Source organism: Primulina eburnea, chromosome 2, assembly GCF_022965805.1.
Source record: "Primulina eburnea isolate SZY01 chromosome 2, ASM2296580v1, whole genome shotgun sequence".
NCBI classification, from domain to species: Eukaryota; Viridiplantae; Streptophyta; class Magnoliopsida; order Lamiales; family Gesneriaceae; genus Primulina; species Primulina eburnea.
In genome coordinates, this window is record NC_133102.1 from 46,231,835 (window position 1) to 46,258,831 (window position 26,997).

Sequence of the window (26,997 nt, forward strand, 5' to 3'; positions counted from 1 at the left end):
TGGATTGGACGAAAGTGGATTCGCCTTTTGACCTAATCCCATGACCAACTTGCATTCCAAATATCAAAATTATAGGTTGAATAAAATAAAATAAAATCACAAATGTGACAATATAATTCCAAAACAATTTAAATTTAAATTGATATGAGCATGAAATAATATTTTACGATCAAACGTTTATCACCAAGTAAATAAAATATAGTTATTAGTAAAAACGTAACTTTATTTTTTTATACTTATGTCAATGCAAAGTACACCTACTTGAGTGTTAATGGTCGAGTTATTAGGCTCATGAATTCGAAAAAATACGCGTCTATCTGTTGGTGTTATCTCATATATATCAGATATCGATCTTATCATTTCCTTACCGTTGAAGTATTTATTACCTGTTAAGATCTGGTGTCACTCTTTTACGGTCCACATAACCAACCAGATCAAGGGACGCAACGTCGACAGCTTGACGCACAAAAAATTTCCAGTAATCATCTATCTTAATACTACTCTCATGCATGCACGTTTAATCCAACAATAATTGAAATTCTGGTAGGCTTGGTGGGCATTGCTAAAAAGAGGTAACCGCTGCCTGATTTAGTTGATAGATGGATGTTTGGTTTAGAATGGACGGTTTGCTAATTTAATTCTCCACTCATTTAATATCTCCCTCTAACCTATTTTTAAAAAAAGAATTATTAATTTGTTATACATAACCAAAAAAAAACATTTAATTAATTCGCTCAACATATAGGTAGTCGATATGGATTTTCAAATTCGAAACATGACAGTTTGATCTAAAATAAATAAAGTGAAAGAAAAATATTATTTCAATGATACATTATTGATCAGTATACGTGCATAAAATAATGTGACACTAGAATTAATTTTATCATAAAATATAGTTTTAGCATTGATTTTGAATAAAATTTGAAGTGATAGGGTTGGCATTTTTTTATTTTCTCAATTCTCATCCTTTCACAGCTTATCTTCACGTAAAGTAGAAGAAGACAAAACCACCAAAGGAATCTAAAATCAGGAAAAAAGAAAAAAAGTCACCAACATAAAAAAAAGGTTCAGGTGTCTGAAATTCTCCATGTCACATGATTCATCATCCAAACCTACCAAAGATAAGGATGAACTATACATGTCTTTATTTTTAATTTTTTTAAAAAATAAAATAATAATTCAATTTATTTATTTATTTATTTCCAGAAAAGCCGAAAGACAAGATTTTTACAACAAATCCAACGAATTATGGGAAACCCTTTTCACCTAAATCAAAGCAATGTTTTGTCCCTTCCAAGAAAAAATCAGATCCTTAATTCAATCTAAACATATTTTAGGAGTAAAACAAATAAAATTGAAATAAAATAAAATTTATCATATTTCTCGATGAGAAATCTTCTTTCGTCAGGTCCTACTGATTTGGTGATATTTATGAAATGGTACCAACTCTCTGCACAGACAATGGAGCATACAAAATATTAGAAACAGAGAAAGTGAGCCACAAAATAAAGCCATTCTCAGACAAGAATTTGAAACATTCACCAAATTCTCTGCAAAACTTGTAGTAAGTAAATGCACAATCGAGATCAATTAATCAATGGATTTACGTTTCCCCTTTATATTAGTTTAATATCATATCTTGGATTGATACTTAATAATCATGATCACACACTAAAATGGAAAAAAAGAGAAGAAAAGAAATTAAATTACATGAACTCCAGATCAAATGTTTCTATTTTTTCATTTCATTTCATTTCCAAGCTTCTGTAATCCAGAACTCCGGTCTTCAACCCAAGAAAGTCGTACCTCCCAGAACTGCTACTGCCACTAATTATACTGCTAGTAATACAACTGCACTCTTTAGTCTTCTGCAACCCCATGCTGCAATCAAAGCACAGGGAACTACTGTTGCTGCTTCGTCTTCCTCCTGTCTTGAAGGGGTCTTGCTGATATGGGAGGCTGATTCGGAGCTCCAGATTCAAATCCGGAACAGGTTCTTGCACATGGATAATTTCTTCTACTTTACTCGAAATCCCACATGCAGTAGTAGTGCTGGTTGTGCTTTTATTTTCTTTCATATTCATATTGTAATCTTTTGCGGCAGAATTGAAAGAAATGGTTTCGATTTCTTGCGCTGGAGGTGCAGCGGGTTCGTTGATTGATCTGTGGGTTGTGGGATCAATCCCTCGGCTTATGAGTTTTCTTCTTATATGGGTGTTCCAATAATTCTTTATCTCGTTATCCGTTCTCCCCGGTAATCTTCCGGCAATAACAGACCATCTGAACATAAATCAAGGAAATCCCATTTAGTTTTAATATAATAAGATCAATTATGCGTGTGTATCTTCTTTTAAAACTTAGAAATGGACCCTAAAGTTTTCAAGATAAACTGGCAACAGCTGCATCAAGAATAGGAACAAAAACAGGCTAAAAGTAACAGGATTTTAACCAGGAACATGCATTCGTGCATCCAGGACAGACCTCGGTTTATCGAAAGATTATACATGAAATTACAATTTGGAAGGGATGTTGTTTCCTCGTTACGGCGCCGGATCCGCCCATGCATTTTTCCCTATGGCTTTTACAGGTGATTGGAAGTTGGAGCTAAAAATTGAAGCTGATAATGATTTGGACAGTAAACGATATTATATATGTAACTTACTTGTTACCAAGAAGGCTATGGAGTTTGATGATGAGTTCATCTTCATCTTCTGTGAAGTTGCCACGCTTGAGATCAGGCCTCAAGTAATTGATCCACCGGAGGCGGCAGCTCTTTCCGCAGCGGAGGAGACCGGCGGCTTTGGGCAGTGACCGCCAGCAGCCCTCGCCGTGAGCCCTTATGTAAGCAATAAGGCGATCATCTTCTTCTTTGGTCCATGCCCCTTTGTTTGTGTGAGCTTTCTCACAGCAAGGTGACCTTCCCATTATTAAAACTTCTCAGCAGTGCTGCTATATTAAACTTAAAGACTTGAGCTGAATTTCAATTGGCTGATGTTTTTTCTTCAAAGTTTTTTCTTTCCTTCTTTTACTCTTTTTGTAGTTTCTTTATTTGGGATGGTTCTGGAGTACTGTTTATAGTGGATGGATTTGTATATTCACCACATATATATACGCGTGTGTGTATATGCGTATACGCGTGTGTGTGTATATGCGTGTGCGCGACTGTGCGTGTCGAAAGTGTAGGTAGGCTCAGTGGTGCTTGGGAATCAAAGCCGACCTTTTCAGGGATTGATGGGGTTTATATATATACACACACAACACAAGCCTTTGACTCCTTATAGAGAAGGGATACGTGCATTAAAGAGAAAAGAGTCCATTGCTTCTACACGCATGTGAGTTGGTGAGAGATGTAATTAGGGAGAGGGCTGTTAACATCATCATCATCAGTGCTCACATAAATGTTTAGTCGAGAGTGAGAAAGATCAATTATATATATATATATATATATATATATATATATTACTGATTGTCTACTTTTATGAAGGACTAGCTCAACAAATACTAGCAAAAAGATCGTTCAACTCATGGGGACTGCATCTCTCCAGGTGCAGAATAGATCAATGAGAAACGTAACTTGAACAAGTGAAATCACATGCGACAACCATGGCCTAATTAATGTTACCAAACAACCTTTGATTAATTGTTTTCCTAACCATCTCCAAATCTTCCACAACCGGCCCATGCCTGGAAATCAATTCGGGTCCCCCCTATTTGTGTCATCATGTCGTTGGAGCTAATCAGCACCCTTCATATTCTGGTAAAACCCGATCCAAAGCATAAAATAGCCTACAATTATTCGTAACCACGAATATTTCTTTGAAATCTTGTGCTGATTACTCTATCAAGTATGTTTCAAAATAACTGTGTTACATCATGAAATAATCTGATGTTTATTCCGATAAATATTTTTTTAAAGGCGAACCCGATAAATAAACGCGCACATAAAAAATTATTGGTTTCAGGTATATCCAAACAGTGTCAACAAAGCGAGAGTCTATTGTTTGTCTGATAAGAAACATATATGTAATAAGTTAGTTGTGGGTAATTTGGCAGATCATTACTTCTGAACTTTTTTGAATATCCTGGAGATGGTAGTTGACGATAATTCTTTTATTATATTAATACAAACAAGCATCATATAATAAGCTTCTAGAAGAGTTGTAGGTGCAAGAAAGGATCGCTAAAGAAAGATCCAAGAAAATGAGTGTGGTTGTTGTTGGTGTGGGCTTCGGTTCACCTTCCCCATTTCGTTTTCTATTCCCCCACAATCCTTGTGGTGTAAGTTTAGGCACCAAAGTAGGGCTAGGGTAGGGAATAATATTTATTTATTTATCTTTTTGTTCTTGACAAAATTATAATATCCAAAAATGTTTTTTTTTTTTGGTAATGAGTTGAGGTTTTTTTCGCCATCATGTGGGATTGAATCCAGTCATTGCATCTCGAGTGGGGGTGGTAAAAAAATCGTCATTGATTGAAGAAAAATATGCATGTGCGTGGTAGTACCGCGAATTATTCGAAAACATATACGATCTTTCCTTATTTCTCTTACTTTGATATTTCCTTTTTCAAATTAGTACTGTATTCTGTATAATTTTTATGGCTCTAGGCCACCATCACAACACAATTCTTCCCCTCCCACATTAAATAAAGAATATGACATTTTAAAAACAAGGGCAAACAGAAGATGACCTTTGAGTCTGCCACATCAATTTGGGACTTGAGAGAGAAAGGGCAAGAGTAGATGTCCACTTGGTGTGAGTTCATGTGTGTGTTTTACCTACTTTTCCCCTTTTACTATATGTCGTGATCCATAAATGGCTCCACTCTAGATGTTGATTCATGCCGTAGTTTGTGGTTCTACTCTCATAGGAACATTATCTTCCATTCAACCCAAAATCAAGGAGAAATTTGTTTATATATTTTAAAAAAATGATAATAAAACTAAGACCCTCTCTTGAAAGGGGATCAAAACTTCAGTATAGAAAGCTGAAAGGTCAAATATAATTTTTTTTTAAAGATATTCTTTTTTATGGATGAGTTTGGGATCATCTCTTGATGAAAGGGATTAAAACTTTAGAATATAGAAGATATCTGACAGAGATAACTTCCGATTTTTTAAAGAAAATATGTAAAATTATCCGGCTCTTTTCAGCCAACTCCACCAAACTCTTGCCCTTAAGTCTTATCCATATGTATTGCTTTCAATCATTTAATGCAATAACACCAGATATTCAAAGCTATCCCCACCTCCCCAATCACTCACACAACACAACCAACTCCTAGCCTTCATTTCTTGTGATCCATCGGTTTCCTCCATTAATATTGGATCGGCACTCGTCCCAGCAACTAATTCAGCTCGGATTAAACTATCGAAAAGAGAGTAACTAATGGGGCAAACTCATTTTTTTTATATATTTTTTCTTTTTAAATCTAAGTATGGATTTATTTAAGAAACATGAGAACATGTTCCAAAGAGTTGGCAGAAGGTAAAGCGACAGCTAACACATCGGTTCACACACATCATGTGCTATCGCATACAAAATACTTATGGGGATGTCCTAAAGAACATTTATATTTTACCTACCTCTTTTGGCCGTTCATCTCCCATGTGACTTCCTTCAAGTATTAAGGTATATGTTAACTGTCACACATTTGGATGGATCAAGCTTAGGCCGATCAAGAATTCGAACTTTCGGCACGAGCACTGATCGGAGAGGATGACAGATAACGTTGTTTCGATTGGTTTTTGCATAATCTACATAAGCGCATGGACAAGGAGTGGTGCATATTTAGATTAATCGATATTGTCTGATACCTACTTGGTTATGTACCAAAACGACACCAAGCAACTTCTCATTCATGGAAGTAGAAATAAGGAATGGATCATATGCAATCTTCTACCGTATGACGCTACATCTTCCGTGCAATTACATTTCTGAAATTTAAATATACCTTCCGATTCATGAGGCACGTTGCAAACATCCAAGATATCTTATTGCAAGGGCTCCCGGCTGTATGTTTTTCAAATCTGAAATGGATAGTCCTGTTTATGAATATGATCTAAGAAATATACATCATAAGTTTCACTAAAATTCAGCAGAGCAATATACTCGTATTTAACTCAATGATGGGCAAACAAATTTCTTTCGATTTTTTCTATCAATCCATAAGGTTGACACCTATAGCTTCAGCAGATGGTATACAGTTTTGAATATGAATACATTAACTCATCTGACGGAGGACTGCTTCTATCTATGGTTGGCGTGGGAATCGGAATAATATGTAACAATAGTACCCATTTTTTTAATCTTTTTCTTGATTACAACAAATTAACTCATGAGAACACTGTCACAGCAGTGGAAACTCCAATGGCACATTGTGATCTGAATGTTGCCCATTTTACAGTTGCCTTTGAACTGGTGGGAGGTCAGGTTCATAGTTATTAAAAGTGCAATAGAGCCCGGGCACGACGTGAAGCACATGGTCCATTAATTTGGAACGCCCTAAGCGATGATACGATAGAATCTAAATTTCAAAACGAGGCTCTTCATGTATGATAAATAAGTAGTCAATAGTCTACGAGAGAGAATGAAATACTATTATCTTACAACTTTTGAATTTATGGTTGAGATGTGTGCTTCACTGAATGTTTGCACCTTAGCTTGTGTTGAGGCACAAAGGTTGAGCCTTAATCCAGGAGGCGTGCCTTACGAAATGAGCTTTAAGTAACACTGGTTGGGGAAAAACCCAGTTCACAAAATGGATTCAGCAAGTTTTTAAGCACGGAATCCTCATTCTGCACGTGTAATCATTAAGCATTATATAGAATAGAATAAGCATTTCTTGAATTCGAGAAAAATATTAATCTGAAGATCATGATGAGGAAACACATACGAAATTAAATCAAAGAAACAGCAGTTGGCAGTTTCATGATTCGATCTGATTCTGAAATGCATGGAGTCTGAAACAGTCTCACTGGAAAATGAACTTTCCAAGACGACATATTCCAGTGGATACCAAGCAGAAGGAAATAATTTCGACTCAGAATTGTCATAAAAAATACACCCGCTCTGCAGGGAAAAAACAGTCATATAAGAATAAATGTCATGATACTACTTCTTTAAGGATGTGTTTAGATTAAAATATTTGAAACATGAATATTAAATCCATAACTTCGAATTCATTTCACTTGTTTGGATGATTTTCATATAAGAAAATTCCAGATTCACTCCTCTCAATTTATACTCAAATCATGATCGTAATTGACTTCAAATATACTTGATATAAGTGTTGGGTGAAATTCAAGTTCGAAATTCTTAATCCAAATCAAGTCCCCATCCAAACGCAATTTAGTGTTTACACAGTATACCAAAGTTTAGCATGACAGAAATAATATATATGCTAGTTGGTGTGCCTCACAATGTATTCTTGTGAGATAAAAACAAAAGGAAAGGCTAGGAAAATTTACTGAAATACTCTTAACTTAGACCAGGATTCATATGCCTGCAGTTGTCTATAAATTTTGCACATAATTAATGTCCAACTCAAAGTATATGGAAAATGTTGTCACTTATAATCATAGTGAATTTTTTCATATTCGAAAAGAATTCAATTTAAAACTAATCATTTTTGTATCACCACTTTACATAAGTTGGAAGATTAAAGGTTGAAGTTATCAATTTTCTTGTCCTCAACCTAACTTAGAATGTGGTTTTGTTCAGAAACAGTCAGTTCCATAACAAAGCAAACCTGTAAAAGTAACTCTTCATTTTCAAATTTAAAACGTAATGACATGTAGGATAGTGATTTTTTAAAACTAAACCATCCAAAATAATGGAGTTTTAGCCAGACCCTACAGGTTTAATTCAAAGATAAAGATCACAAGTGGTGGTGGAAGTGAAACTAATGTAAGCATACAATAGATTAGATGGTGTTATTGATCCTCTAAGGGGATCCATAACCATATTCATGATATCTATTACCCCTATGCTCTATCTTGATTATTGTATCATTCAATTGAGCACGTCAAAGACTCAAACTAACAGTAATTCATCCCTTTTTGGCCCGTCACACTCGTTTTGTATCGAAAACCTTACAGGCACAGAACTATGTAACACAAATAGTTCATTCCCTTTCAACTGTGTCCGCTCAGTTTATTATGTGACCGTTCTGTGGAACCACAAGGTTAGCTTAACTCTTATTCAATTTCTTGGATAAGTCCTAACTAAATGTTTAGTACACTACAGTTTAATTTGACCCGAGCAGGAGGAGATGTATGTCCTGAAATAAGAAAACAATCGTCCTAAACCTGAATTTATCCAAGTTTGATCCTTTATTTGAAGCCAACGTATGAGCAAGAGAATTTTGGCGATTAAATCAATAGACTTTGGTTCAAGCCAATTGATCGGAAAATTCTACAGATACACATTTCAAGTGATCGGAATTTAATAATATCCATTTCAAATAATATTTTTTACTATAAAATGAAACTAAATTCCACCCAAGCAACAAAAAAGAAACATTAATCGTTCAAGGAACAGAAACAAAAATACTACATTAGCATCGAAACTCACCATTCGGAACTTCAATCTCCTTTCCACCTCGTACGTTCGTTCAGCTTCAAGCCACACACGGTTTCATCCTGACAAAAATAAAAATTCTATGATAAAATCCACTAAATTTTAAACTATTCGTTGAGTACTAACCAAGATACGCGCAGAGCACCGTTGGAGATGCTGACTAGCAGTTTATGTTGGGAGAATTCGGATTTTTGGGCTGGATTGTCTCTGGTAAATCAGCCCAATATGAAAAAGCCCAAAATGTGGGGTTGAGCCCAGTTTATGTCGGGAGAGTTTGACCCACTTTTATTATATACTGCTGAGGCCAAACTAAGAATCAACTTGCTCATTATCATGCGAACGTACAACAATTTGAAAACCAAGTCAGACTTCATCTGTTCACGGATTTTGATATTTCATCGAGTATTATTTATCTCTATCTAACACTATCATCGACTTGAATTTCCCTTCACACAAAATTCTTCTAGCCTGGATATCTTAGTATTTCTTCAAGAAAATGATCTTTTTGTAGTGGTGCATTGATAAAAAAGGATCTTAATGCATATTGCTTAATACACATAGCTTGACATGAGAGCACAAAGAGAGTAAGATAAAAAAAATGTATGAGATGAAGCCAAATCAACTATGTAAGTGCACCTAATCTAATATGACCGAAAAAGAAAAGTCGCATGTCTTAGGTTAGCTCTACGCGGTCTAGAGCATTGATTCTCCTGAACGAATAGATTATCTATGTATTTCTATTATCCGTTAAAAAATGTCGCTCAGATTCCTCCATAGCACCTCGAGGTGTATTTAAGTGTCTTGCACGAGACACGATATATTCCTTATGGATGTAAATTATCCATCAAAATAAATATGCTTGTCGAATTCTAATATGATTTTTTTTAATGTCAAAGGAGAGCTGTCATTATAGAGAAACTTTAAAAACTAAAAGCATCGGCGAAGATAAAGATAAAAATAAATATATAACAATTTAATTTTGTTTTAAGCGAAAAAGTGAGATATTTTTTTATTAATGAAAGAACAAAATTGGAAATTATAAACGATAGATTTTCTTCTTTTCCAGAATCATTATTGTCATTCCAAATATAGTTCGTGATTTTTTTTCAAGAAATTGTGAAAAAATCAATAATAAAAAAGATATTCATTATTTTAGTTAACAAATATTAAATTATCCTATGATTATTATTTCTTAGATGCACTTCGTACCAACTTTTTTTGGCATATAATATTATATAACATCAAATCTATATAATTCCATATAATAATAATATAATATAATAAATATTAAATGTATGATGTTTAATTTTATGTTAAATAGCACGTACTATACGAAAATCACCAAAAAAATCAGGTATCCATTTGTTTTTATTATAATAAAAAATATACATGTATATATAGGTCTACAAAATTCCTCCCTCCTCTCCCAATCCCTCGGTTCTCACACATTCGCTCGCACTTTCCAATTTCCTGTTTGATTGTTTATATCTTCGCAACTCTCGCAGGGTTCGATCGCAAATTGATATAAGTTTGGGGCGATGTTTTCGAATTGAGGTTCTATTGTGTTTTGCCTTACACAATTTATAAAGATTCGGTTTTTGTTTTCAGCTTCGAGGAATTAGGGCTTTTTGGGTTATTGCAAGAGTGAGATGATACGAATTCCGGGATCGGCAGAAAGTTCGATCGCCGAATGATCGGCGAGTTGATTCCTAGGTGTTGAAGGGCCCTTGTATGGAAACTCGGAGCCGCAAGCGGGCGGAGGCATCTACCTCAGCAGCGCCTTCTCGTTCTACATCTGGACCCACTACACGCGCCACCAAACGTGCTCGTACCATCCCCACCTCCACCGCCGCAACTGTTAGCAACGCCACCACCACTGCTTCATCGATTTCGACTCGTTCGCGAACTGCAGCTCGTCTATCTTCTATGGACACCACCCCAGAACCTTCCTTGGCATCTGCCTCCAGTACCCGCAGCCGCCGACGCAAAAACCTTGGCAGTTATCAAAATTGGGAGAACAATGACAATAGCAGCTCTGACAAAGGTAAAGAGAAAGAGCCTGAAATCAGGCTCAGGGATAGAGATTCGGACAGAGAAAGGAGCATAGGGCTAAACGTTGACTTCCACGAGGGAGTGGAGGAAGATGAAAATGACAGCGAGGGCGGAGTTGGGATTTTGCACCAGAATTTGACTTCTGCGAGTAGCGCCCTTCAAGGGCTGTTGAGAAAGCTGGGTGCTGGATTGGATGATTTGCTCCCGAGTTCTGCTATTGGTGGAAGTTCGGCTTCCCATCAAAATGGGCGGCTGAAGAAGATTTTGTCTGGGTTGAGGGCCGATGGTGAGGAGGGAAAGCAAGTGGAGGCATTAACACAGCTTTGTGATATGCTTTCCATTGGGACTGAGGAATCTTTGAGTTCTTTCTCAGTTGATTCTTTTGTTCCTGTGCTCGTGGGATTGCTTAATCACGAGAGTAATCCTGATATCATGCTTCTGGCAGCGAGGGCATTGACACATTTGGTCGATGTGCTACCGTCCTCTTGTGCTGCAGTGGTCCATTATGGCGCCGTTTCTTGCCTTGTTGCTAGGCTGCTTACTATCGAGTACATGGACTTGGCTGAACAGGTGAACAGCTTTGATTATGATTAGCGAAATCACATGGGTGTGGAAATTCTTTTGGAAGTTACATGTTATTGAAATTCTCATACCTGTTTTGATGAATTTTTATTCTCGTCTCTCTGTTTAGACCTCCAGCTCCTATGTGGAAACATCAGTATGCTTACTTGATAAATTGTAGTCTTGATACTTGCATTGTTTGAACAGTCGCTGCAAGCTTTGAAGAAGATATCGCAGGAGCACCCAACTGCCTGCTTGCGTGCTGGTGCACTTATGGCCGTGCTTTCGTATCATGAATTTTTCTCCACTGGTGTTCAGGTCATATAAGCAGATTCTTTTTTGGCTTTGTTGCTGAATATTTTGTCGTCTTTTAGCCATTTCAATACTTAACTTGATTCTGCTTGTAATGAATGTACTCTTCCTTTATTTCTGTCAGAGGGTCGCCTTAGCTACTGCCGCAAACATGTGCAAGAAACTGCCTTCAGATGCAGCTGATTTTGTCATGGAAGCTGTTCCATTATTGACTAATCTTCTACAGTATCATGATGCAAAGGTGATATGGTGCATCTGCTTATTTTGATGAGAATTTTAGCTTTATTAGCTTAAAGGTTCCTCACTCCCTGATAACTTCATATTGCCATGGTCTTCTTTTGGTTTTAGGTTTTAGAACACGCATCTATATGCTTGACACGGATTGCTGAAGCATTTGCTTCATCATCAGAAAAACTCGATGCACTTTGCAATCATGGACTAGTCACACAAGCTGCAGCACTCATTTCATCCAGCATTTCTGGTGGTGCCCAGGTTTCCCTCAGCAGTACTACATACACAGTGAGTTCAATTACTTGTTTTGATGGTTAATTTGTATTGGTGCCGGATAATGACCTTTCCAGTATGCAGGGATTGATTCGGCTTCTTTCAATATGTGCAAATGGTTCTCCTTTAGGTTCAAAATCCCTACTCCTCCTTGGAATTAGTGGAATTCTTAAAGATATTCTGTCGGGGTCTGGTCTTGTTTCAAGCATGTCTGTTTCACCTGCCTTAAGTAGACCACCAGAGCAGGTATGAACCATACTTGGCTTTTGCTCTTATCCATGTTTCTCTAGATTTCCTTGCCTTCGTTTTTTTTTAAAATTGTACTTACCTCATATTAGTCAACGAAACTGGTGATACTGTCGCCTTTGTATGATTTTACTGTAATCCTCACATTCATTTTATTAGAAATGAAACAAGTTCCTATAGTTTCAGTGTTGATTCTCCAGATCCGAACCTATGTATTTTTCTATGTCATCAGATATTTGAGGTCGTGAACCTCGCAAATGAGCTTCTTCCGCCACTTCCTCACGGGACTATATCTCTTCCAGTCAACAGTAATCTTTTTGTCAAAGGTTCTTTTCCTAAGAGCGATCGTTCAGGCACTTCTGGAAAACAAGAAGATTCAAATGGGAATATACAAGAGGTTTCAACACGTGAGAAACTATTGAACGAGCAACCCGAACTTCTGCAACAATTTGGAATGGATCTTCTTCCTGTTGTTATCCAGGTAGTTATGAAAATATTTCTGCGTCGATATTTTCTACTTCCTTTGCAGTTCTATAATGTTTGTTAAAACATGGTTTGGCATGCAGATATATGGTTCCAGTGTGAATGCTCTTGTTCGCCATCAGTGTCTCTCAGTCATTGGAAAACTGATGTTCTTCAGCACAGCAGAAATGATCCAATCTTTGATAAATGTTACAAACATATCAAGGTATACATCGAGTTCCTCCACTTCTCCCTGCAGGATATGAATAGATCTTAACCAGACAGCTGTCGAAACATACTCATTTGGTTATTTTGGTTGTTTAGTTTCTTAGCAGGGGTCTTAGCTTGGAAAGATCCTCATGTTTTAGTCCCGGCTCTTCAGATAGCAGAGATTTTAATGGAAAAGCTTCCTACCTGTTTTCTCTAAGATGTTTGTAAGGGAAGGCGTTGTTCATGCTGTGGACATGTTGATACTGTCGGGATCTACTGGCACTTCACAGCTGTCCACCAATGAGAAGGATAATGATTCTATTACTGGATCATCAACCCGTTCTAGGCGAAATAGACGACGAGGTGGTAATGGCACAGATGTAAATGTCGTGGATGATTCTATAAACTCGACTCCAAATTTAATTTCACCATCAAATTCGGTTGAAATCTCAACTGTCAATAAACCTCTTCAGGCTACTGTTAGTGCATATGCAAAAACTTTCAAAGAAAAATATTTTCCTTCAGATCCAAATTCCCATGAAATTGGATTTACGGATGATCTTCTCCGCCTCAAGAATCTTTGCGTGAAGTTGAATGTGGGGATTGATGATCAGAAAACTAAATTGAAGGGAAAATCGAAAGCTCAAGGTGCTCGACTTTCCGACAGTTCTATCAGTAAAGAGGAACACCTGGTTAATGTTATAACTGAGATGCTGCAGGAGCTGAGCAGAGGAGACGGTGTATCAACTTTTGAGTTCATTGGTAGTGGAGTTGTTGCATCTTTGCTCAACTACTTTACTTGTGGGTATTTCTCCAAGGAGAGAATTTCTGAAGCTAATCTGCCTAAGCTCCGGCAACAAGCTATCAGAAGATATAAGTCTTTTGTTTCTGTTGCGCTTCCTCGTAGTGTTGATGAAAGGAAATGTAGTCCCGATGAGTGTTTTGGTTCAAAAACTTCAAAATGCTCTTTCATCAGTGGAAGCGATTCCCCGTTGTTCTTAGCCACACTTCTCGGTCATCTGGGGGAAATGCTCGCCTTTCTTCTGGGTTAAGTGCATTGTCTCAACCATTCAAGTTGCGTCTTTGCAGAGCCCCAGGGGAGAAATCTCTCCGTGATTACTCTTCAAATGTTGTACTGATTGATCCATTAGCAAGTTTGGCTACTATCGAAGACTTCCTGTGGCCCAGAATTCAACGAAGTGAATCAGGTTTGAAGTCTTCAGAGTCTGATGGGAATGCGGAATCTGGGACCACTCCCGCAGGTGCTGGTGTTTCTTCACCATCTACTTTTACTCCGGCTTCTGCTGTTCGACGACATTCGACACGATCCAGGTCATCTCTTAATATAGGTGATGCTTCAAAAAAAGAGTCCCCACAAGAAAAAAGTTCCATCTCATTAAAAGCAAAGGGCAAGGCAGTCTTGAAACCAGGCCCAGAAGAGGGGAGGGGACCCCAAACCAGGAATGCAACTCGTAGAAGAGCTGCTCTAGACAAAGATAATCAAATGAAGCCATTGGATGCGGACACAAGTTCTGAGGTTTGTTTTTGAGTTTTAAGAATTACTATGGACTGGTTTCATTTAGATTTCAAATCTCTTGACATGCATAGTATTTGCATCGTTCTTGCACTATCATGTGCTTGTATTGAAATATTTTTCTTGTTTATTTGGAATTATCAAATAATTAAACTTAATGTCTACATTTTTTGTGGTTATTTCGGAGGCAGCGAAACCCATTTATAGTTAACTCTCCAGTCGTTGGTGTTACTCTTCCTGAAAGAGAGAAGATTGGCTCTTCTGCGCACTCTGCTGCATTGCAATGCCAGTTTGAGTAGCCTTTATTCACACCTGTATTCTTATCATATATATGCAAGTTTAGCATGGTTTACACACAAAGGAATCTTGTTTTGTAACCCTTCTCTTGAAATGGAAGGTGTTTCCGAAATGAGATTCCTGTTCTCCTTTTTTAAACCTCATGTAAAGGCGAGAAATTGTGAAATCTTCTAAGTTGTTAATGGGTAAAAGAATTGGAGTATGGTAATGTTCATCTATTACCAAAAACAAATGTCAATAACTACCGTTGACCCAGCATGCACACTTTATGAAATTTACTGCTGCTGCAACCTTATGAAGCATGAATGTGAACGACGGCTAATTAATTGGAGATTAATTGGTTGATAAAGTTTTTTTGCTGGATAACTTTTTATACCTATGTTTCACCTTTAGCATACTTTTTTTTGGAAAATAGCTGCCAAAAAAACATGTAACTTGTATTTGGATAGGCAACTCCTCTCAAATTCTAAGAAGAGTTTGGGTATTAATTTTTGAAAGTCGATGTATATGCAGCAGATAGAGGTGTAGTGTGATTGTTATATGAAAAGGGTGTATGTATAATGATTGGTTGGAAAAAGTAGAGAAGAACGGATGATTACAGTCTTTATGTTTTGAATATTTTGTTTGAAATGTGAAACAATGTTTGCTGTAAAAAAATTGGCAAGAAAATTTGATCGAGCTTTTTCCATTCACGTGCTTGGGCTCTTGAGATGCTCTCGAGATGCTCTTGAGATGAGTCAAGAACCCAACCAAACACCACTGATAGTGTTTATGGCTCGAAGTCTTTACCCTGCTGTCGTTCTGTTTTTTAGATTTTCCTCATCCCCTAAGCTCATATTGGACTTAGGAAGTATAAATGCAGATGAGACGAACTTTGACTTACTCAGCCAATTTGATGAGTCGAATATTTTTTTTTCATTTTTTAATTCATGATTTGGGACGAAACCGTTGACAGTTTTTCTTATGTGATTTTTTTTCTCCTGTTGTAGCTTGACAATATCTTTTTTATGATCTATTTGAATACATATTTTAGTTGTCTGCATCGCAGGATGATGAATTGGATATGTCACCCTTCGAAATTGACGAAACTTCGGTGATTGAAGATGATGATGTATCAGATGATGACGATGATGACAATGATGATGTATGCTTCTGGAACTATTAACCAATTTTATGTGCCTGTTGTCAGTTTCATACAGGCGGAAAATTGTGTTCCACTTTAAATAGGCCCAGTGCGCTGGTTTGATACAGTATGTTGGGGGGGCTATATTATCTATAGTCATCAGTTATTTCAGCAAAACATGTTATAATTGTAAGAGGTGTATTAGGGCGGGGCTCGGGGATGGGTGGAGATGGCCATGTGATATAGATCTTGGCTTCAGTTTCTTTTGGTTCAGCTAAAGCTGTTTTCTGCGTTCATTAAAAAATCTACTGAAATGTTATTCGTCTACCCAGTATTTGATCTACATTGAATAGTAATAAGAACATTGGGAGGAAGATAGCCCACATTTTGAGTTTTCCTGTGCTATGTTCCTGATTCTTAGCCAAACAAATAGGATATATCTTTGATGTAACTAACATGATGTCCAATTAGTGTTGTGAATGATGAAACATTGTTTTACGATCCTCAAATTAATCATATCGAATTTTTCTTGTTTCAACAAATGATAGAATGATATCCTTCAACTCTACATTTCTATTATTAAATAAATTTTGTTTCCTATAAAAAGATTTCTTTGTCTTGAAGGATTGCTTGATAAATTCGATTGTTGATATCTTCTTTGACAGGTATTGAGAGATGATAATCTTCCCATTTGCATGCCAGACAAAGTACATGATGTTAAATTGGGTGATTCTTCGGAAGACATTCCTGCCCCTGCATCAAATGATGTTCAGAACAATCCAACATGTAGTTCTAGCAGCCAAGGCACATCAGTGAAAGGATCTGATTCTGTTGAGTTCAGGCGTGGGAGTTCATTAGGTTCAAGAGGTGCAATGTCCTTTGCTGCTGCTGCTATGGCTGGCTTTGCATCTGGAAATTATAGAGGTGTAAGAGGAGTTAGAGATCGGCATGGTCGTCCACTCTCTGGAATTGATGATCCTCCTAGACTTACATTTACTGCGGGAGGGAAGCAGCTGAATAGAAACTTGACTATTTATCAGGCAATTCAACGCCAGCTTGTTTCAAGTGGGGATGATGAGGATACGTTCACTGGAACAGATCTTTTATCTAGTGATGGAAGCAGACTTTGGACTGATATTTACACTATAATGTATCAAAAGCCAAGTAATCAAGCTGAGAAACCTTCAGTTGCTGCTGTGACCTCGACCGTTCAATCCAGTTCTGCAAAAGCTAGCACATCAAGTAATTCTGGATCTGATGCATCCTCACATCGTTTCTCACTGCTAGATAGCATCCTGCAAGGGGAACTTCCTTGTGACCTGGAAAGAAGTAATCCCACCTATAGTATATTAGCACTATTACGTGTACTAGAGGGATTGAACCAGCTTGCACCTAAATTGCGAGTTCAAGCTGTGATAGACAGTTTCTCTGATGGGAAAGTTCCAAATCTGGATGAACTTAGTTTCGCTGGGGTCAAAGCTCCTCCAGAGGAATATATAAATAGCAAGCTTACTCCAAAACTGGCTCGACAGATTCAGGATGCACTTGCTCTTTGCAGTGGGTCTCTTCCTTCATGGTGCTATCAGCTGACAAAAGCTTGCCCATTTTTGTTTCCTTTCGAGACTCGACGCCAGTACTTCTATTCAACAGCGTTTGGACTGTCCCGTGCACTATATCGCCTACAGCAGCAGCAAGGTGTTGATGGTCATGGATCCTCAAATGAAAGGGAGGTGAGAGTTGGGAGATTACAGCGCCAGAAAGTTCGTGTTTCCCGGAATCGGATATTAGATTCTGCAGCAAAAGTTATGGAGATGTATTCTAGTCAAAAAGCTGTGCTCGAGGTTGAATATTTTGGCGAGGTTGGCACTGGATTGGGGCCCACACTAGAGTTTTACACTCTTTTGAGCCACGAACTTCAGAAAGTTGGATTAGGAATGTGGAGGTCAAGTTTGATGTTGGGTAGACCCTCGATGGAAATTGATGTAGGTGGTCAATCGGATATGAAACCTCATGAGCTGTCTATGCATACGGTTGGTGACGGTGAAGATTCTGTGCATGTGCCTCTTGGGTTGTTTCCACGACCTTGGCCCCCCAATGTTGATACTTCCGAGGGTAGCCAGTTTTCTAAAGTCGTCGATTATTTTCGTTTACTTGGAAGAGTTATGGCCAAAGCTCTTCAAGATGGGAGGCTTTTGGATCTGCCGCTTTCTACTGCCTTTTATAAGCTTTTACTTGGTCAAGTAAGTTTGTTACACTGTGAGATAGTTGCTCAAATGACAATGAACCAAGTTTATGTGTCAATTGATTTAGAAAATGACATCATCTTTTCACCTTCAACAGGAGCTGGATTTACATGATATAATTTCTTTTGACACTGAGCTTGGGACTACTTTACAAGAATTGCAAGCCCTTGTATGCCAGAAACAATATTTGGAATCCATTGGAAGCTCTAATCAACAGGAGTTACGCTTCCGTGGAGCTTCTATAGAAGACCTCTGTTTAGATTTCTCCCTTCCAGGCTATCCGGATTATGTACTAAAACCAGGCGATGAAAATGTGAGCACAATACGGCATAGCTCTCTATCCCTTTGTCAAAAGCTTTCCTTACTCGTTTACCCTACATCGTAATACTTGTGGTACTGTTTTAACCATTTGCCATTTGTCCTGAAATTGCAGGTGGAAATGAATAGTTTGGGGGAATATATTTCCCTTGTGGTAGACGCTATGGTAGGGACTGGAATCATGCGCCAAATGGAAGCATTTAGATCTGGCTTTAATCAGGTGCTCTGCTCTATTTGATCTTAATTGCCAAAATCGTGTTGGTTTCGAAATGTTCTTTTTGTTTATGCAGAAGTGGATAAACTGGTATTTCTGGTTATTGTTTTTTATTAAATGTATGATAGCAAGTGACGGTGATAAGTATCTTAGAAACTTTGAAGAAAGTTATTTAAAAATTAACGAGCAGTTGAGAGAGATTATCCTTGTTAATATTCTTGAAGTTTGAAAATAAATTAATCAGCAAAGAGAAAAAATATAGAACGATGATGAGTGTGATAGCCATTAGGGATGGGAGAGAGAAGAGGCTAATTGATACTAGACAGAAAAAACCAATATATTGAGGCAACTGACCTCCCAAAGTAATCTGTTTAAGGTGGTTTAGAGATTTCAAAGACACTGATTTTAGCAGATAGTCGTGAAGTGTGGTTGAACTTGACGAAAAAAATGTATTTCTGGGAAACAGTGTAATAGAAGGATAATGAGTTTGATTGCTGTTGGGGAAGAGAGAAAGGGGGGTGGGGGTGGGGGTGAGGGAGATAGTACAAACGCCAAAATATGGATGTAGTTTTGGCATTCCCAGATGGCCAGGCCAAATATAATTTACTGTACTCTTGTTTAATAAGCAGAGGATGTTTTAATTTGGATGGTGGAGTCGTCTAAGTTAACTCGTTGAATTTCAACATCATTTATCATCACATAAATGACATGAAATTATCACTATGAACTTATGGCTAGGTGTTTGACATCTCAACTCTTCAAATCTTTTCTGCAAATGAGGTGGATTATCTGCTCTGCGGCCGTAGAGAGCTGTGGAAGGTGATATATTTTCTGGAGTTAATCAAGTAGGACTTGCACTTCTGCACATCTCTGGTAGTCTGGTTAATCATTTTTTTTAATGCAGGCGGATGCACTTGCAGATCACATCAAATTTGATCATGGTTATACAGCTAAGAGTCCTGCAGTTGTAAATGTATGGAAACTTTTAATTTTATGTTTCCATGCAAAGAAATATATTAAATAGAGGAAAAATAATAATTTCTCACATTTCTTAAGTTGTACGTCAATTTTAAATTTTTTTTATTAATATTGTGCCTGGTCATCATGCATCAGCTTCTTGAAATCATGGGGCAATTTAACCCAGAACAGCAACGGGCCTTCTGTCAATTTGTAACTGGTGCTCCTCGTCTCCCACCAGGTGGTTTGGCTGCCCTCAATCCAAAATTGACTATAGTCAGAAAGGTATTTGAGAAAGATTTTGTTAATCTGTATGTGAGTCTCATCTTTACCAACATTAATGATGTGTATCTTGACACACTGGTAATTGGAACAGCATTCTTCAAGCATGGGCAACATGGCACACAATGGTCCTGGTCCATCAGAAACTGCTGATGATGACCTACCAAGCGTGATGACATGTGCGAACTATTTAAAGCTTCCTCCATACTCTACCAAGGTATGGGTTTTGGTGACGATTTACTTGTCTCCCTCGGTACTTTGGGTATATAAATAGTTCAAAGAGTGGTGTACTAATGCCAGGAGATTCCTAACACTAGTGTCGATGCTTCGTGTGGGTGTATTGCAACTTTCGGTGAATGTCACATGTTTCAAACTGTTTTTTCATCCTTTTTTGTTACTAGGAAATTATGTACCAGAAAATTGTCTATGCCATCACCGAAGGACAAGGATCTTTTGATCTGTCATGAGTCTGCATTCGACCAGCTGGATTTTTCAGATGTTCTTTTAGGGTGATGAAAAGTTGATTGGCTAGAAGTGGCAGCTGACGTTTGATGAGAGGGCCCTGTCTACCTGAGGCATTGTTGAGGTTAGTCATACGAACATACCATAAAGCTGAAGTAGAGACCACTTTCGACTTCCGTTTTCTTCTATGTTCTACGTTTTTCATTGGTTGATTTCTTCTTTTCTATACACACTGTTGACTGTTCTTTAATTCTTCCGTATTTCACTTTCAATTCTCTGTTCTTTATCTTTGCAAATGTATTTATGTGCATTCAATGATAGATGTCTCTTCTTACTCATGAGCTTCGATACAAATTCCTGATATAGATGGGTTTGATTATCTGATCATGTAAACTGAATCCCGAAGTCCTTTTCAGGTTGATGTGATGTTGATATTTGTGCCTGACGTGGTCGCGTGATGATATTTTGACGGTGGTGCGGGCTTGTGAATAATTTAGGATTTTTTTCCTGCAATAATCAAACGTTTTTCCCCTTGTGCGTATCTTTGTTGGTTAATTTTATGATTATTGTTTCATAATAATATTAACTGGTATTCTAATACTCGACTTACCTTATGATAATGATGATTTTCGACAGCGAGCAATTCATCCTATTTTTTCATGAATACTTGTTACTTTCGGCCAATTTGAGGTGCATAATCAGTTTATCCAGTATATAAGTGTGACCTGCCAAATTCAGGTAAGCGGTAGACTTTCAAGAATCGGTTTGTTTTCCAAGTGAAAAATGTCAGTAGCAGCATGCATATGTGTGCAGATGCATGTTGGTGTTTCATTGTATTTCAATTTTTTTGTAAGAGTATTCAAAGTAACACTAGCTACTTTCTATAACCAACTCCTTTATTAATTTATCGAAGATCAAAGCTTTTCAGTGTCCTTGTATGGGAGCGTCCCATTTAACTTGGATTGGATAAGCTAGCTTTTTGGCAATTTCTACGTAAGTATCTCAATGGGAAAGCTGCTTTCCTTTATTATAGATATATATATATTTGCAAGTATAAACTCAAACAGAAGCCTCCCATCGGAAAATAATATGTATCTGCAAAAATATAAAAATCTAAAGGGGGATTTATTGGTGAGCTTAGGTTTGGTTAGTTATCATGAAAACAACCATCCACTTAACTCTCCTCCGATTTAGTACCTAATATATACGTTACATTATTATTTTATACTATGTGACGACGAAGTGATATAAATTATTGTGTTAGGTTATTAGGGGTTTTTTTTTATTAAATAGTACAAAAAATAAAATATAAATACCAAAATGTCAAATAGTTCTTTTTTTAAAAAATAAAAATTGTAACACAAGGGTTTAAAACCTTGACTCCTCCAGTCGGCATTACCACTTATTGATTTCAACCCCGGTTGTTTGGTTTTATTACAACTTTTTGGTTTTCATTATATTTTGATGAATATAATCGGTTTTTATATTGTTTAAATGAAAAAACCCATTGATTTTGATTAGAAAGAATAACAATCAATCATTGAAATAAATTAATGGTCAATCGACGCAAATTAAACCTTATTTTTTCATATATTTTATTTTAAGAGATTTTAGACTCTCAAACAACTAAACGAACATGTGAGTGTATGATACACATAATTTATTTTTATTTTTTTATTTTTATCAACGGTTTTACAATGAGTTATATAGTCTCTCATTAGTATGTCCCTTAAAATTAGTTAAGCAGTCAATATGCAAATACGTGATATATCAATAGAAAGAAAGGGAAAGAAGGGGCATGCACATTTGCGTGAAATAATTTTTAAATTACTATTTTACTTTTTTGATCTGCATAAAATTTTCGATTATACTTCGTCGGAAATATAATTATTGTGAATAACACTTCAAATGTCTGTTTGATCGGATATATTAATATTAGGATCGATTTCTTGATTGTTACGGTAAAAAATACTACAAAAAATTCCTCTTATATTATTACTTAACAATTATTAAGTTGAAAATTCCTCTATACTCATAATTGGAGCAGTTGATACTCTACGCTTTTGGAAATTATCCAAATTTTGAATTAGAGTAAATTCCTCGGAAGAAATATCTGTTTTCAGTATTCTCACTCACAGAGATGAGATTCTACTGATCTACTCTCTCTTTATTCTCTCTAGCCCCAGTTGAAGCTTTCTCACTCTGCAAGCAGGTTCGGGTTTCTGTGGCTCTCTCTCTCTATCTCTGTGAATCTAACGGACAATTGATAGTCCAGCTGTTGGATTTGGTTTTATGTGGTTGAATCATATGCATTTTCGTAGCCCAATTTCGGGGTAGTTCTAGGGACTAGGGTTTTCTGTAATTTTAAGTTTTTTTTGTTTGTTTGTTAATTTTCGTGATACTAATCTCTGCAGTTGAGTGTTCGTTGTCTGTTTGTGTTTTGTTTTGGCAAATTCAACGATCGACTATAAAAGTTCAACTGACTAGAGCTGAGATATAGTGTCTTGGAGCTGGAGAGGAAGTGTTGAGGTCGCCTGAGAAGAGATGAGTGCGTCGAGATTTATAAAGTGCGTCACTGTTGGTGATGGAGCCGTGGGTAAAACTTGCTTGCTCATTTCCTATACCAGCAACACCTTTCCCACGGTATTCACGGTTTTGTTAGCTTCGTCCCTTTTTTGTTTACTGTCTTCACTGTTTATATGTTTTAACTTTTGGAGGAAGTAAAAACCAGTATGTTTGCTTTTGTCTGGATGATGATACTCTGCAACTGCAATGCTTTTAATGTTTAAGACTTTTTTATGTGCTTCTGCATTTTGCTGGGGAAGGCTGTTGGATTTAATCAGTCGCCCCCACTGCAAATGGTAGAAAATAATGATAGAAATTCGGAATGATCGCCTCAAACATTTTGAATTTCTTTGGTTTGAGGAATAACTGTCGAGTAATAATTTCCGTGCTACCGATAGGTCTAATGTTGGTTTTGACATTTGTTGGATTCAAATATCTTTGGAAGAAGATGCTTCTAGACTTAACCTTTAGGTTGTACCCTTTTCTAATACAGTGTTTTTACCCCTTCTCTTGATGCACAAACAGGATTATGTCCCAACTGTGTTTGACAATTTTAGCGCCAATGTTGTGGTGGATGGGAACACTGTGAATCTAGGATTATGGGATACAGCAGGTAACTATTGTTAAGGTGTTACTTTTCTTTTTTGTCAAAAAAAATTTGCATCGCAGTCATTAATCCTCGCTTTATTGACAGGCCAAGAGGATTACAATAGATTAAGACCATTAAGCTACCGTGGGGCTGATGTCTTTATTCTTGCATTTTCACTCATTAGCAGGGCTAGTTATGAGAATATCTCCAAAAAGGTCCAGCTTTCTTTGATGTACTGTACTGGATGCCCTATTTCATTTGGTATTTTCCCTTTCCAAAAGAAAGCGAAAAAAAAAAAAAACCGCAATGGTTTGGCTGAACTTATATTCAGCTGAGTCAATTTGGAATGTTTTTCGAAAATATTCTTCTGCTTTTCTTTGTTATTGAGTATTAGAGTACTAAGTGCCTAAGCCTACAATTTCATTTCCCATCCCCAACCCACCCACTTTATTGGAAGGAAAAGAATTTCAAGATCTTTTGTTGCTGATAGTTTTTTCTACGTTTTTGGTTTGATGTTCAGTGGATTCCTGAATTAAGGCATTATGCTCCCGGAGTTCCAATAATTCTTGTTGGAACAAAGCTTGGTCAGAATCTCCTTCTACCTTTCCTTTATCTTTATAGTACGTCTGTCTCATATTTGATGTCTGGTTGGCATGGTCAACTTACGATTTGACCAATTTTTAAAGTTTAATTTCGAAAAAGTAGTTACTTATCTTAAAACTTTTTAATAATATTAAATTTTATACAAACAAAAAAGATTTGAAAATCTAATGTTATAAAAAACTAAAAGTCGAAAAGTTGACCATGTATTGCAGCGAATGGGATGTTAAGGGACAGAGGAGCATTAAATTACCATGCTCATTTTGTTTGCAGGAAAAACTTAGTCAATTCTTAGCCAGAAGTGAAAACTCGTTCCCCGCTGAATTATTCAAAAGAATAAAAAAAATTTAGAGCCTTCAACGAAGGCAATTGCTGTGTCCTGAATCTTGGTCTTGTTTTTCCTCCTTTATTTTAGTGCAAATGGTGCAAGCAACTTTTCTGGTGAAGAAATGATTTTTTACTTTGGTAGTGTTGTTTCTCAAGGGGGACAATCATAGAACAGTATTTACTAAATCATGTAAAACTGTACCATCTGTTGACTAATCATCAGTTTAATGTGCATCTTGCCTCACTCTTCACTAGTACCTTGTTTCTCCCATTAAGCAGTTAATAAGACGATTTTTAGGGAAGTTGAGTGATCTTAACACTTGCAAATCCCATAACAATAGGGTGTCATATAAATTATGCCGTATTTGTCTTATTTAGCGCATGTTCTGCTCAATCTTGTGAAGTTTTTCAAATTAAAAGACTGCATAAGGAACACAATGTGACTTCCTATATTTCTCCTCTCCTCGTGATCCATATGAGTAATTGTTTAGGTCAGCTTATCTGATTATATTCTTTCCTGAGTCCCTGACTAGATCTTCGAGAGGATAAACAGTTCTTTGTAGATCATCCTGGAGCAGTGCCCATCATGACTGCTCAGGTACGCTAGTATATTTGTATATCTTGGCACACACACCCTCTATGCGGAGGATAATCAAGTACTAGAATCCTATTAGTTATTATTTTCTTTCAAAGGGGGAGGAGCTGAGAAAGTCGATTGGAGCTGATGCTTACATCGAATGTAGCGCAAAGACACAGCAGGTGATGAAATTAATTAGAGAAGTACATCGCCTTTGTACTAATTGCAAAAACGCTTGCACGGATATGCGATGTATTGCCATGTTGAACATAGATATAGGCCAGACTCAGCTTTGATAATCTCCATCATGGTGTTAGGCGTGTCTAGAGAATTAGAAAGAAAAAGAAATTTGGGCACCGGTTTATGATTTGGGAGGAGTCTGACGACCATTTGGACACAACTATTCCAGGTGAAAAATCTAATGTGATAGACAGAAAAAACTTGAACCCAAGAATCAATCATGCAAATAAAATCAAGTTGAAAGTAGAAATAAATATCCGTTATTCTGTTCTGCATTTCCCTCCTTGATCTTTGGTGCAACCTGCTCAGTAACAGTTGACAGCGGGTTTCACGTTCGAATTTCTAAATATTTGCCTTATCCTTATATTCAATGTCTCTTCATTTGGCTCTACACGTCATGTCTCTCTCAAATGTTTGCAGAATGTGAAGGGCGTATTCGATGCAGCAATCAAGGTTGTTCTGATGCCACCAAAGCAGAAGACAAGAAAGAAGAGAAGGGGCCAAAAGGCCTGCAGCATATTGTGACTGCTGGTACGACACAATCTGAGGAGATACAATCTTGCGGGTTGTCCGCTGCATCGATCGGATCTCCCAAGGATAAAATGACTTGTGGGTCTCTTTACTAAGCATTTCCCTTGAAACATTTGTTCCACATTAAAAAAGATGATATCGGATGTTAGGGACGTGTGATAAATCCTGCCTCTAGTAGAGTAGGCAGGCAATGTGGGTTTAGGTTGTGTAAGATCTTATGCGTGCCTTATAAATCTTAAGCTGTCTCATTATGAACACATAGACATTCCATAGACCATAGTTATATCAGGTCTCATCCTTGAACATAGCCTAACTCAGCGTAAACAAGTAAAATTCATATAAAATTATATCTATTATACACATTACAAGGGCACTGATCCTTAAGCGGGGAGCGCCCTGGTAAGGATGAACCTCGTCGGAAATTAACTCATGTTTCTCCGGGGCGCTTTTACAAATAGTGAAAGGCATCACTTTTAGATTGAATTCCTCCTGTTACCCCAAAGTAAAATGTCACATTTACAATGTGATCTTGAAGAATTGAGTTGAATTATTTTTTATAGGCCATAGAATAAAAATTTGCAATTTTCAATTGGGATACCCAAGGTTCTTTCTTTGTTCTGAGCAATCCATTAATGCAACAAGGTAATCTTATCCCTACTCAGACTCCATGGCAGTTGCTGTCAACTTCCTTGTCAAAGAATTTAAAAGTTAAATGTTTGCATGTGCAATAAAGAAACCTGTGGGGGCACACTATAACATCACTGCAACGGACCTCGAGGACTCGTTTCTTTTGGGATTTTAAAAAGGCTTCTCAAGTTGACCAATTGGTGTTCTCTCATTATTTCGAAAGTAACGTGTTTTTTGATAGATAGATAGATACACAAGCCAACCATTTTTACATGGTTAGACGTAAACCTCTCCTTGTAGGGAGAGACGTGGGTTCTATTTCCAAGTTGATAAAAAATAGTCTCCATTTTATCTCCAACCTCAAAGAATTATAATAGTTTTACTAAAGAAAAAGATAGATACACCCGAAATCTTTTTGGAAAACAAATATAATTACGGCTCATGCCATCAACATTTGACAATTGAAGTACATTTTTCCAAGTTTGGTTATCGAAAAGTATAAACGATATTGTTTTGTTAAGTGGATAAGAAAAGATGCATGATATTAAGATAAATCAATATATGATGTTTTTTTTAAAACTCTAA

At 37.0% G+C, this 26,997-nt stretch overlaps 3 protein-coding genes and 2 long non-coding RNA genes across 8 annotated transcripts; 3 read left to right on the plus strand and 2 right to left on the minus strand.

Moving 5' to 3' along the window:
• The first annotated feature begins 1,181 nt into the window (after positions 1-1,181).
• Positions 1,182-2,061, plus strand: LOC140823746 (uncharacterized). The gene is made up of 2 exons (XR_012116280.1): positions 1,182-1,564; positions 1,776-2,061. It is a non-coding gene; the product is annotated as an uncharacterized lncRNA (long non-coding RNA).
• On the minus strand, positions 1,587-3,227 carry LOC140823745 (myb-related protein 308-like). Its single transcript, XM_073185233.1, has 2 exons — positions 2,663-3,227; positions 1,587-2,280 (listed from the first exon to the last, which is right to left on the minus strand). Exons 1-2 carry the CDS (start codon positions 2,923-2,925, stop codon positions 1,746-1,748), a joined length of 798 nt encoding a protein of 265 aa, XP_073041334.1. The 5' UTR covers positions 2,926-3,227; the 3' UTR covers positions 1,587-1,745.
• Positions 3,228-6,070: 2,843 nt separating this feature from the next.
• LOC140823747 (uncharacterized) lies at positions 6,071-8,747 on the minus strand. The gene is made up of 3 exons (XR_012116281.1): positions 8,574-8,747; positions 6,895-7,070; positions 6,071-6,796 (listed from the first exon to the last, which is right to left on the minus strand). It is a non-coding gene; the product is annotated as an uncharacterized lncRNA (long non-coding RNA).
• A 1,235-nt stretch (positions 8,748-9,982) lies between these two features.
• Positions 9,983-21,040, plus strand: LOC140823748 (E3 ubiquitin-protein ligase UPL3-like). The gene is given in 21 exon segments (XM_073185234.1): positions 9,983-11,201; positions 11,400-11,510; positions 11,629-11,745; positions 11,853-12,023; positions 12,093-12,254; positions 12,487-12,735; positions 12,821-12,942; positions 13,041-13,128; positions 13,130-13,843; positions 13,845-13,907; positions 13,909-14,463; positions 15,806-15,901; positions 16,546-18,120; positions 18,221-18,436; positions 18,557-18,661; positions 19,394-19,474; positions 19,560-19,628; positions 19,769-19,897; positions 19,989-20,111; positions 20,296-20,480; positions 20,773-21,040. Coding segments are annotated over 20 exon segments (5,703 nt in total). The 5' UTR covers positions 9,983-10,310; the 3' UTR covers positions 20,362-20,480; positions 20,773-21,040.
• Positions 21,041-22,405: 1,365 nt separating this feature from the next.
• On the plus strand, positions 22,406-26,042 carry LOC140823749 (rac-like GTP-binding protein ARAC3). Of its 4 annotated transcripts, none has more exons than XM_073185236.1 (8): positions 22,406-22,568; positions 22,771-22,999; positions 23,447-23,534; positions 23,616-23,725; positions 24,031-24,094; positions 24,971-25,035; positions 25,131-25,196; positions 25,675-26,042. In XM_073185236.1, the coding sequence occupies exons 2-8, from the start codon at positions 22,901-22,903 to the stop codon at positions 25,777-25,779; spliced, it is 597 nt and encodes a 198-aa protein (XP_073041337.1). In that variant the 5' UTR covers positions 22,406-22,568; positions 22,771-22,900; the 3' UTR covers positions 25,780-26,042. The 4 variants fall into 4 exon arrangements, with proteins under 4 accessions (XP_073041337.1, XP_073041340.1, XP_073041339.1 ...); XM_073185239.1 differs by having other exon boundaries at positions 22,418-22,568; positions 22,857-22,999; XM_073185238.1 differs by having other exon boundaries at positions 22,419-22,568; positions 22,831-22,999.
• Positions 26,043-26,997: the final 955 nt, after the last annotated feature.